Source organism: Crinia signifera, chromosome 1 (assembly GCF_055691185.1).
Source record: "Crinia signifera chromosome 1, ASM5569118v1, whole genome shotgun sequence".
In the NCBI taxonomy this organism is placed as follows: domain Eukaryota; kingdom Metazoa; phylum Chordata; class Amphibia; order Anura; family Myobatrachidae; genus Crinia; species Crinia signifera.
Window position 1 is genome coordinate 440,210,804 of NC_139217.1, and position 13,457 is coordinate 440,224,260.

General features: G+C 47.2%; 1 protein-coding gene across 2 annotated transcripts in view; it reads left to right on the plus strand.

Moving 5' to 3' along the window:
- PLPP1 (phospholipid phosphatase 1) overlaps positions 1-13,457 on the plus strand; it is a 92,028-nt gene that overhangs the window by 50,716 nt on the left and 27,855 nt on the right. For both annotated transcript variants that reach the window (XM_083153640.1, XM_083153649.1), the window contains exon 3: positions 438-718. In XM_083153640.1, coding sequence (XP_083009766.1) covers positions 438-718 — 281 coding nt within the window. The remainder of the gene's footprint in view (positions 1-437; positions 719-13,457) is intronic.

Genomic DNA, 13,457 nt, shown 5'->3' on the forward strand with positions numbered 1-13,457 from the left:
CCTGTCAATCATTTTGCAATGTACTCGTCGCTGTGGGCGGGATTTCTGTGCATTTTGATTGCAGCACATGGGCGGTATGCCAATAATGACTACATTGTGTGATAATCCGCCATTGCATACAAACATGAATAAAGCTCATTATTAAGAGAAGGCCCCATACCTGCAGTAGAGAAATGATTTGTTAATTTGCTGAAACATAGAGTAAAAGAATGTTTGGTACCTGCTGCGACTTGTCCTTTTCAGGGATAAGAGTTATAAAACCTGCTTGTCCCATTGCGGGAAGGGATATACTGTAACGCCTCACCCAGAGAAGATATTGCCGGCTGTAGAATTAATGACATCATAGGCCTCTATAATTGTGCAACTAATTATAATTTGCAAGCTGTGAAGATAGAAACCGTCTGGTTAACCCGTAACTCTCTCTCTATCTTCTGCAGATCATTGTAGGGGAGGTCCTGTGTGTATTCTATAACCGCTTGCAATCAAATGGCTTCATCAAGAATAACTATGTCGCCACAATATACAAAGCCATCGGAACATTCATCTTTGGAGCTGCAGCTAGCCAGTCATTGACCGATATTGCCAAATACACGATAGGACGTCTGAGGCCGCACTTTATCGATGCCTGTAAACCAGACTGGACAAAGATAAATTGCAGCACGGGTTACATTGAGAAGTTCGTGTGTACAGGGGACTCGGTGCTGGCCAGCGAGGCGCGGTAAGTGCAATAGCTTCTCTTTGTCTTAGGATTTGTGTTTTCAGAGAAGTGGGACCATTTATCATGGATGACATCAGTGGCTTAACAATAGGTCCGCAGACCCTGCTGTGGCTTGGTAAGTTTGGGCGCCGGGGGTCTGTGTGGGCTATTGCTGCTCCGATAACAGAACCACCGCCATCGTTGGGTCTGTTACTGCTCCGCTGACGGACCACTGGGAACAGCAGATCTTCCTGTCTGCATTGATGGTCTCCGCGCTCCTCCTGTTGCCATTATAAATGCCCCTCACAAAATGTCTGCTCCCTCACAGCAGACAGCTATTGAGGATGGTAGAGGAGGAGGAGGCGGTGGCCTTCTCTTGCTGGCTGGAAGCAGCAAGGAACATTTTTTAATTGTATCAGGAGAAGCGGCGAGACAGCTGATAGGTACATCTGCTGGTCCTGGTAGGCCGGCAGCGGAGCAGCCACAGACCTGGCGATGGCCACGGTCCCATTACCGGTGGGGGGACGCACAAATTTTAGTTATCCAACTGGATTGCATATTGAATGCTATCTTGGTGGGATTTCAGGAAAGGGAACATCTGGTGAGAACCACTTTTAAACACTGTAGACAGAAAATCCCCATTAGCGTGTTGTGCCCTGCTCTCATGTTTGTTCTAAGATGCAGGGTTAAACTGTGTGTTTTAATGATCATGGAGTTCCAGAGACACTGCTCCAGTATATTAGTACCATAGAATTGCATGACCGTCATGACCAGTGACTATACTGTTTGGAGGGCGAGAGACAGAGAGGTCTCCAAACAGTATAGTCACTGGTCATGACTATCATGCAATTCTATGGTACGAATATACTGTTTTAAAACGTCTTGTTTGCTGTTAGAAAATGCGGCCCAATGAACTTATTTTTTTCTCTGTTTGCACGCTCTTCTTTTGTGATCTTTTTATTTTAAGTGGGTCTTTAATTTCTAGGTTTAGTCTATTGAGAAAGTTTTCAGAATGTAACATTTGCAGCACCATAATACGGCTGTACACTGGTATGATTTTGTCCCTTTTCACTCGTTTTCGATGGATTGGGACAAGAAATCAGGTGAAAAGTGTCAAATTGTATGTGTTTTATCTCCGATTCTGATCTGATGTGCGCATCGGATCGGAGATTGAAATCCGACAAATCCTTAGTGATGCACTAAGGATTTGTCCGGTCCCGCAGCACTTGCTGGCATTGCATACATAACATTGTATGCGAAAGGACGTCATAATACTTTGTGGGGGGTTAATTGGCTAATTGATCCGCTGGGACTTTTTCTTTCATCCTGATAGCCAGCAGTATTAAGGATATTATTATTTTTTTCTATGATAACCGCTCCTTTTTTGTTGCCGTGAACATGGAAAACGTGGACCTGGGAAATGATCCTGGATCCTGTGTATTTCGCATTAAAAATAATTGAATTGCTTAGTAACCCCATTGGGCAATAACAATCGTAAAGTCATATTTTTTTTTTGCGCAAAAAGGTTTTGTGCTCCATTAAAATACCCCCATTGTGTGATTGTGTCTATCCTCTCTTCCTACTGTCGTACATAAAAAAAAAAAAATGACCTTCAAAATGAAATGCATTTGTATATTATAAAGGGGCACATGCAGACTATTGAGCGATGTATAGTATTCCTGACTGACGTGTACCTCTGCACCCAGAGAGCGATATATATAGAGACAGACAGAGAGAGAGAGACCTTGAATCTGTAGACACACACTGTGAGATACCACTGTTCTGCCTCTTGGCACAGTACTTGCTGGCTGTCAGGAGGATCGGAATGCTGGGCCTGTTACTATAATTAAATGTTACATGACCATTGGTGCGGTTAATATGACATTACAGCACTTTTCATATAAAGGGCTAAGGAACCCTAATAACAGTCTTAAATAACAAACTTGCCCCAATGTTTTTGGATGATTGCTGACTTAGTTAGACTCAGAAAGAAGTCAATGTTTACATTAATCTCTGAGGCTTTCAGCCCCAGTAGTGCCAGTGATTACATAGTTCTAGTAGAGCTATATTAGGGATACTCCCCCCTCCGTCCAAATACTCTATTTCTCGTGCCAGGGCAGTGTATCCGATAATAGCCTATACTGATGGCTTTCAGCATGGTTGGCGCTTGGTAAATAGTCATATGGGGCCTACACACAGGGCAATTTCAGGACTTTTTCGAAGGGCTCTCACTAGATCGCTTAGAAAATGCCCCTACATTGCTCTTGGTGTAGGGGCCATAGCGATGTGCGGCCCTGCACATCGCAATCGCCCGGCGATAAATATCCAGGATGCTGGGTAAATCTAGTTAATTGCCAGTCAGGGCCAGCGTTCCCTGGTGACAGATTGCTCAGCACACATCGCTGGCACACCTCTGTGCAGCGCTGTGTACTGAGCAGTCTGCATTGCACAGATTGCTCAGCAGTGTCGCCCTGTGTGTAGGCCCTTTAGTCTTGTTTGGCTATAAAACAAGATCTATAATACAGTACAGTTTTGCTCAGTTAGTGGGTGATGTCCTGCTAGCCCTGATGCAGTTTTGGACTTTGATCATTATCGCGGTATCCAATTAATGGATGTTTTTATTAGCTAAAAATGGATCCACAATCAGGCACGAGGCTGCTGGTCGCGAGGCTGGAGAGGCTGCTGAGCACGCGGCATGAGAAGCGCGGCTGGAGAGGCTGCTGGGCGCGCGGCTGGAGAGGCTGCTGGGCGCGCGGCTGGAGAGGCTGCTGGGCGCGCGGCTGGAGAGGCTGCTGGGCGGGCGGCTGGAGAGGCTGCTGGGCGGGCGGCTGGAGAGGCTGCTGGGCGGGCGGCTGGAGAGGCTGCTGGGCGCGCGGCTGGAGAGGCTGCTGGGTGAGCGGCTGGAGATGCACAGCTGGAGAGGCTATTGGGCGCATTACAGAATTTCTCCTGTATGACAGATTATTGTTATCTGTATCTGGCAACACAATCAGTTTAAACTTATGTGGCCAAGTTTAATGATGCTGGAAAGTAAGTTTAGAAATAACATCTGTTTTCCAAAGCATAAAATTCCCAAGTTACAAATAACCGATGCAAAACTGCGTTGACCATGTAATCCTAGTACACAGAGCTTACTGAATCTTCTACTTCTGTAGGTGACAGTCTTTCCACATTTCTAATAAATTGGGGGATCACTTGTTACCTGGACACATTGCTTGTTAACCTAAATAAGCTTTTCACTAATGTAGCAAATTATACAACTTTAATGCTGCTCATACATATGTGCGGATGCATTCGGTTCGATCTCGAGTTCAATTTTCCTTGAAGCTCACCATTCGATAAATCGCATGAAATTTGCATTTTAGTGCATTCGATCATACGATTTATCGAATGTAACGTTCGATCAAAAAATTTTTTGCGGGATCGCATGGTCGATTGCGATCGCGTCGAATGCTACCTGTTCCCCAGCAGCATGGGAGCCCAGCAGCGTGCATCCAGCCTCCTCTCCAGTCATGTGCACTGTGGGTGGAAGAGGAGGTGCCAGGAAGTGTCCTGAACCCTTCAAGATTCGCACATCGGCATTTTCGAAAAGTCGCATGCGCACAAAACAGCATTCGACCGCACGTACAATTCGAGAAATATTATGTGCAGTACATAAGACCACCGCAACATTCGAGCGGCGTGTCCGCGCATCGCGTCGAATGGTACACATTTTGTGCATACAATCATTTGATTTATCGGCCAGATGCGGTCGAAATCGAAGGATTGTATGCGATATCTCACATATGTATGGGCAGCATAAGAAATATCGGTACTTGTTTCCTAGAACGGCCACAATCGTGAGTGATCGTGGCTCTTAATTAAGGGACACGATCCTCACGATGTGGCCGATTTTTTACAATTTTTTCACTTTGATTGACAGAAATCGGGTCAATCGGTCGGTCGCGACCAATTAAAATCGGCCGCGATGCGACCGACCGATTGACCCGATTTTTCCATAGACTTCAATGTTAAAAAAACTTTTTAACATTGAAATCGGGAGGATCGCGTCGGTCTTGTGCCATTATAATGGCACAAGATGAGATGGACTTGATTAAGTCCATCTCACATAGGGTAAAATGATAAAAAAGGTGAAATGGCCCAATATGACCCATTTCACATTTTTTATGTGCCCGCCATGACCCCACGATAGCCGTCAACCCGAAGCGTGGCGAGCGCAGCGAGGGGCGGCGGTGCGCGTCCTCCGACCTTTTCATTCCCCTACTATCCACTAGGGCGTGGAGTGAGAATAGAATAGTGTGGCGAGCGCAGCGAGCCACCGAGCCCGAAGCGTGGCGAGCGCAGCGAGCCCCGCGAGGGGACGCGTATACCTGTGAAGTTAGACGCGTCCCCTCGCGGGGCTCGCTGCGCTCGCCACGCTTCGGGCTCGGTGGCTCGCTGCGCTCGCCACACTATTCTATTCTCACTCCACGCCCTAGTGGATAGTAGGGGAATGAAAAGGTCGGAGGACGCGCACCGCCGCCCCTCGCGGGCTCGCTGCGCTCGCCACGCTTCGGGTTGACGTCTATCGTGGGGTCTAGCCCACTTAGTAACATTTGGGGGGGCAATTGAAACAAATCTGGGGAAAAAAAAAAAAAATCGGGTGAAAAATCGGTCGGTCGGATCGGTCGCATCGTATGCGACCAAATCGCATGCGATGCGATCGATCCGATTTTTTATCTTACGACCACAACGATCTAAATCGTTGTGGCCGTGCTAGGAAACAAGTACCGAAATATCTACACTCTATGGGGGTATTCAATGTGGGATCACGGCTGTCGATCCCCGCCGACAGCCGTGATCTAGGCCCGTTTGCGGTCAGATCGACCGCATAACGACAGACGGGATTCAATGTCACACCTGCCGAATGCCACAAAGAGGGCGTGGTCGCGAAAACGGCCGTGGATTGTCGATCTTGTGGCCCAGATAACGACAATCCACGGCCGTTATCGGCAGAACAGACCCGACAGTTTCTGTAGTCGGGCCCGTTCTGCCGTGATTTCACATCAATGCTGTCGTTAATGCAAGCATTGAATAGGGAGCCGCCGCTATTTCCCATACCCCCCGTGGGTGAAATATATTAGGATGAGAGATTCAGAAAGTGAGAGATTTAGTATGAAATCTCCAGGTTTTTTTTAAAGCGCCAATCATTTACAAAGTCAAACTGGTTTTGCAGTGTAAATGATTGCCGCTTTAAAAAACCCTGGAGATTTCATATCAAATCTCTTACTTTCTGAATCTCTGATCCTGTTACATTTCCCCACTGTTTCTTTTACTGTCATTATGCCAATTCCAACTGTAATTCATGTGGTTATTGGCTTTGATCGAAATCTATACTTAGGGGCATGCACAATTAGTGATGGTGATAGTCCTGTATTACTATCAGGATAACCAGTATCAGCACACATATATAAACCACCCACCTTGTTAGTGATGGTGATAGTCCTGTATTACTATCAGCATACCAAGTATCAGCGCACGTATATAAGCCACCCACCTTGTTAGTGATGGTGATCTTCCTGTATTACTATCAGGATAACCAGTATCAGAGCACGTATATAAGCCACCCATCTTGTTAGTGATGGTGATCTTCCTGTATTACTACTATCAGGATACCCAGTATCAGCACATGTATATAAACCACCCACATTGTTAGTGATGGTGATCTTCCTGTATTACTATCAGGATAACCAGTATCAGCGCACCTATATAAACCACCCACCTTTGTTAGTGAGGGTGATCTTCCTGTAGTACTACTATCAGGATAGCCAGTATCAGCACACGTATATAAACCACCACACCTTGTTAGTGATAGTAATACAGGACTATCACCATCACTAACAAGGTGGGTGGTTTATATACGTGCGCCGATACTGGTTATTCTGATGGTGATCTTCCTGTATTACTAACAATGTGTGTGGTTTATATACATGTGCGGATACTGGTTATCCTGATAGTAAATACAGGACTATCACCATCAGGATAACCAATATCCACACATGTATGCAAACCACCCACATTGTTAGTGAGGGTGATCTCCCTGTATTACTATCAGGATAACCAGTATCAGCGCACGTATATAAACCACCCACCGTGTTAGTGATGGTGATCTTCCTGTATTACTATCAGGATAACCAGTATCCGAGCACGTATATAAACCACCCACCGTGTTAGTGATGGTGATCTTCCTGTATTACTATCAGGATAACCAGTATCCGAGCACGTATATAAACCACCCACCGTGTTAGTGATGGTGATCTTCCTGTATTACTATCAGGATAACCAGTATCCGAGCACGTATATAAACCACCCACTGTGTTAGTGATGGTGATCTTCCTGTATTACTATCAGGATAACCAGTATCCGAGCACGTATATAAACCACCAACCGTGTTAGTGATGGTGATCTTCCTGTATTACTATCAGGAAAACCAGTATCAGTGCGAGTATATAAACCACCCACCTTGTTAGTGAAGCTTTGCTGTCCTGTGGTGGTGATCTACCTTATACCAGCGATGCAGTAGGACTGTTCACATATGCTCCATTCTCTGTTGCTTTGTAACAGGCTGGTCACACAGAGGCCCTTATTCTGGTCGGTGTGGATATATCCGCGTGCGTTCGGCCCGCCGATGTTTTGTGTCTGCGCATGTGCAGAGGCGTCTCTGCGCATGTGCGAGCAGGGCGTACGGCCAAATCCCGCATGATATGTGAACACTCCGAACAGGGGGTGGAGAGGGGCGTGAAGGGCTATTTGGGCTCATTACCATATGCATACGCCCCGCGTTTCATGGGCGTTCCCATGCAAACGCTGGGCGTACGTATGGTAATGCGGCCGTGACGCACGTGTAGGGGGCGGACATATGACATCGCCGGATGTCAGCTGCCCGCCCAGATCCCTGCTTTTGCACGGAAAAATGTCCGTGTGGTCTGAGGTTGCGGGAGCTGGTGGACCATTCGGTCCTGCATTCGATGGTCTGCGACCATCGAATGATGGGGGAGGTTCCCTGAGATGGAGGAGGCGTATTCCGTGAAAAATACACGTGCGGTCCGTTCGGCCAGCTTCTTACCGCGTACGGACGGAGTTGGCGATCCGTATGGAAGGCGGGGTTTCGCACGCACGGTCCTGGCCGCATAATCGGATCCGGCCGCACCGATCAGAATAAGGGCCAGAGTGTGCCGCTGGTGAGTTTCAGTCCAGCCCCATGGAGAAATAAGTGGTAGATGTTGCCCATAGCTATCCTTTCTCTATTGCATCCTAAACAAATGTAAGTAAATCCATATGGCTAGGTATTGGTTGGGGGCAGTGTCACTGTAGTTATGTGAATTACATTTTCCCACCGCACCTTGGGCCGGGGTAATTGCCGTGTTGGTGACGTGCTAACCCAGGTTGAGGTGCGGTTTGAAAGCAATAAAGCTTATAACACTGGTTGACCAACCTGGCATATTGACCCGGGTGGTCCTCTGTATGATGGGCGACCTGTGTTTAATGTGAAAGCGATGGGTGGGACCCTGGATGAAGATCTTTGGTCCGACCTGTCATTGCAATGTGAAAGGGGCATAAGGCCCTAGTCTTTCTACTTTTTCTAGAGCCTGTGAGAGCCCACTTGGGCCCAGATTCTCTAAGCTTCAAAAGTGATAAAATGGAGAGTGATAAACAGCCAGCCAATCAGCTCCAGTCTGACATTTTTCAAACACAGTCTGTGACATGCCAGGCAGGAGCTGATTGGCTGGTTGTTTATCACTCTTCATTTTATCACTTTTGAAGCTTAGAGAAACTGGCCCTTGGTCTGTTAAAGCTTCGGTTCTTAGCATAGTCATATACCAGTATCATTGTACAGGTTTAGTTACTGTGGGGTAGATGTATGAAGCCGTGACAAGGGAGGAGAAGTGATAAAGTTCCTGGTACTTTGGGGTAGATTTATCAGGGGATTTATCAGGTTCAAATGCGTATCCCCGATGGGATACGCATCCTCCCGTAACGTGTGTGCGCTCCTCCCAGCTGTGTCTTCTGCGCATGCGCCGGGTTCCCTGACATGAGATGTGTCACAGGCACATGCGCAGTTTTCCTTGTTCGGCGCTGCTTGTTGGTCTCCGGTGTCTTGAAATGAAAACCGCGCATGTGCCGGGTAATGTTGGCCTGGGTTAATGTATACCCGGCACATGCGCTGTTTTCATTTGAAAGCGGCGGAGACCAGAATCAATAGAATGGAGACGCGCGCTGCCGGAAATTTCTGGCGAAAAGAGGAGGAGAGCGCGTGCCCACAAATCAGTTTAATAAATAAGGTTGGAGGCAGGCTCCTACTATTAAATAACATCCCCGCGCTATGCCGCCTGCCCGGCATCGCCACACTTTAAACACCCGCATCACGGGTGTCATAGATTAGGGGAAGCGCTATCCCCTGTCATAACGCATGGGGATAGCGCATATTCCCCTGATCGTCACTTGAAAATCTACCCCTTTATCACCAGCCAATCAGCTCCTAACAGTCCCTTTTTCAAACCCAGCCTGTAACTGAACAGTCAGGAGCCGATTGGCCGGTGAAAAAGCACCAGGCACTTTATCACTTCTCCCTTATCACTGCTTCATACATCTACCCCTAACTTCTTTCAGACCTAGGCCTTATAATACAGCCTGGGGAACCAGATCAACTCAGTGACCTTGCTTAAGGGGTTTCAATAAACATGGCAAAGATCATCTAACAGCAATCTCCTGGGCCGTGAGTGAGATGCATTTTCATATAGCGGTGAATTCATTTATATGCCCAGGACAAAAAGGCGTATTGTGATTAGCATTTCAAAATGGATTCACAAAAGACATGTTGTCTACTATTTTGGCTCACCTAGGCCACTGTGCCAGCTCACCATGGTAACTGACCACAGTAACGTAAGCTTTTCCCAACCTCATCCTTGGTTGTGTATGGGACTCGTGAATCCAGTCACATAACTGATATTTGTACTGAGGATATTGGTTGACTACTAGATCCGTTTCACTGTCGTACTAATTCTTCTGTTTTAAGGTGAGGAGATCGCCTATTAGTAAAATCCGAATGAAATAAAAACAACCATAACCTGTATCATCATTAATATTACAAGTGGTTGTTAAATTCCTCCAGCCCAGTTCCTGAAATAATATGCGTAGGTTTTGCTTCAGATATTGCTGACAGGAATCCCGACAGACAGCAGAGGAGAGTTTCCTAGATCCTGGAGTAAAGTACAGAATAGTGCAATAATGAAAAATGAAATGATTGACTCATCACTTCTCTATTTATTTACTAAGCCGTGGGGAGAGAGAGATAAAATACCAGACAATCCCCTACTGGCTGCCATGTTACAGGCTGTGTTTGAAATTGGCAGTTAGGAGATGGATGGGGGATGATACTTTATCTTTTCCCATTTAAGGTTTAGTAAGTAGACTTCTTAGGAACTATTTCATGATCTTTAAATAATAGTTATAGGAGCCACTGTGAAAGTTTCATTTTAACAAGCAGATAAATGAAATTGTGTAAGGAAACTGCATTTTGATAGCATAACATTTTGTACCGAGCTTTAAAAAGTGCTAAAATGGAGAGTGATAAACAACCAGCCAATCAGCTCCCACCTGTCATGTTACAGGTTGAGTTTGAAAAATGACAGGAGCTGATTGGCTGGCTGTTTGACACACTCAACTTTTATTAATTTTTGCCGCTTGATACATCTGGCCCTCAGAACCTTATTTTCTGATTGTTTCCCTGTCTTCCGTGGCCATGCTGGTATCATGTCTATGTGTATCTAGCACAGCAGCAGTTTCCTAGCAGTTGGCTGTATACATGGTATGTGCTTGTTTTATCGTAGTCACCCCATAACATGTGCTGGCAGGTCCAGCACACAGTGATGCAGGCTTTCCTGGCTGTTCCAGTTATTGTTACCGGGTAGAGGTCTCGGCCACTTCATGTTAGTTTGTTGAATTATTTTTATTGCTATAAAAATGACTGAAATTCTTTATTTTCCTCTATTGTGAGACAAATCTGCTTTCAAATACTGCTATGAAATGGAAGCGAGAAGCCATACCTCCCAACTCCAAGGGCTATTTCACACGCTCCTGCCGGGCAGCGAAACACTGCACGGCCAAAAGCAGTGCCGCACAGAGTAGTTAATAATGGACACAATTGTGTCCATTCACACGGGACGGCCACAGCCCGGCCGCCCGATTGCAGCTGGATCCCACCACTGGAAGGGATGGCTGCCGGGCTGTGGCCATCCCCACCATTGTAAACTGCTGTGTGCGGCACGGCTTTCTGGCCGTGCGGGTTTCGCCACCCGGCAGGAGCCGGAGCATGTGCAATAGCCCTTAAGGGGTTGGTGATACACTTACATGCCTCAAAAGGGGGTTTGGCCTTCCTGGATGGAGGTGTGGCCTTGTGGCACACCCCTTGATATGAAGAGCATCAGTAAGAGCTTGGCCCCACAACTTCTTACTTGCAGGACATTGAAGGGATGTGGTTTATTAGGTTGACCAAACTAAGGTCGACACATGAAAAAGATCAGCTGGGTCGACATGGTTTTTTCACTTTTTTTGTCCCAAATGTCGACATGGACACCGTATCGGTGCACTGCGTCCCCTTGCTTGCCCTGCTTCAGGGATGGTGCCTCGCTACGCTCTGTGCACTATTATATTCTCCCTCCATGCCTTGGTGGATGGTAGGGCATGAAATGCCGGCTGTTGACTTAAAAAAAAAAAAATTGTGAAAAACCCATGTCGGCCTTTTGACTGTTGACCCTCCCAATTTCGACCTAATGACCCTGTCAAACTTAAAGCCATTTTGACCTATTTCATGTGTCAATCTAAGGCCGGTCGACCTAATGCATGTCAACCTTTGTACTGGCGACTGAGTGAAGATCGCAGGATAGGCCATGATAGAGGGACTGTCCTGCCTACAGCTAAGACAGCTGGGGGGTTATGCAGGGGGTGCCGGACGCGGTCCCGACAGTCGGCATCCAGACAGTCATTTACCCGACGTCGGGATCCCGACTGTCAAAACGCCGGCAGACAGGTGCCCGACGGCCACCCGCTATTTTACCTCGTGGGCCACGATCCCCATAGAGGGAGAATAGAATAGGTGGCTGAGCTCCACTTATCCACCCTTTACAAGGTTCAATATATTTGCTCTTCTAACCAAAAAGTTGAGATAAATCTGCAAACATTTCTATTAACATGCACTTCTATAATTACACATAGGGGAAGGATGAATCCAATGAGAAAAATGTAGAAAACATTTGAAAATTGCATGACATGTGCACCACCAAATGTATGTGAGAGGTCTGCTGTAGTTATCAAAGATATGCCGCTAGCTCCAGGAATCCTAACGGAGCTTCTGTTTGATCAGTAAGGACACGGCGCACATCCCATCGCAGACCATAAGGCATGCGATGCGATACGATGCGATTGGCACCATTGTATATGGCATACAATGCGATGCGATTTTAAATTGTATAAGCACCCTAATGGGGGCTTACAATGTTAAATGCACCCCCACGCCACCCCCACTATGAACGTAAACCCGAAGTGTGGCGAGCGCAGCGGTACGCGTCCTACGACCTTTTCATACCCCCACTATCCACGTCGGCGTGGAGTTGATTTTATATAGCGTGGCGAGCGGACACGGAATACATGTAAAGTAATACGCGTCCCCTCGCGGGGCTTGCCACGCTTTGGGCTCGGTGGCTCGCCACACTATATAAATTCAACTCCACGCCGACGTGGATAGTGGGGGTATGAAAAGGTCAGAGGACGCCTTCCGCCGCCGCTCGCCACGCTTCGGGTTCACGTTAATAGTGGGGGTGCATTTAACATTGTAAGCTCCCATTAGGGTGCTTATACAATTAAACATTGTATAGGGGGCTTATACAATTTTAAATCGCATCGGGTGTATGCCATGCGATGTGATGCGATTATATGCTGTGCGGCCAAATATCGTGGGCGCCGTGCTAGTACACAAGTACTGAAGGGTGTTTCCTGCTGTGCAGGTTCCCTATGAGGTCCCAGAGATTACATATATACTGTAATAGGCAGCAGTTGGCTTCTTAAGGCCCCCATACACCAGAAAGACATTGGACCCAAACGCACAACCTCGATGGATTGTGCGTGTTGTCATTCCGATGTGCAGTCCCGTCAGTCGTGCGGTCGGCCCTCAGATGAGAAGTACCGCGCATTTCATCAGTCATCTCTCATTGCGGTCGTGAGCACATTGTAAGCACATACGTTCGACCACTCCACGACCTACGTACGGTCAGGTCATATACAGGTCTTCCTGATGTATGGCCAGCTTTACAGTTACGTGGGAAAACGTGCATTTTCTAGGACAGGTGACCAAATTGTCTAATGCCATACTGTGGCCTTTATTATGATGGCAGGATATTTACCACTATATAGGTCTCCTCGTCAGGACAGGGAATATAGATTTAAGGTGCATTTGACAGGCTGCTTTAATATGTATACATTTTTTTTCTGTTAAATAACTTTGGCCCTTATTCTGGTTGGTGCGGCCAGAGCCGCACACGGGGCTCCGGCCGCACAAACCAATCCCCGCCCACCCTACGGATCGCCACGGCCGTCCGTACACGGACGGCTGGCGATCCGCATAAAAATGGTGGAGGCTACGCCTCCACCATGGTGGGAGCTGCCCCCTGCATTCGATGGTCGTCGACCATCGAAGGCAGGACCGCACGCCGCGGCAGCTCCCGCA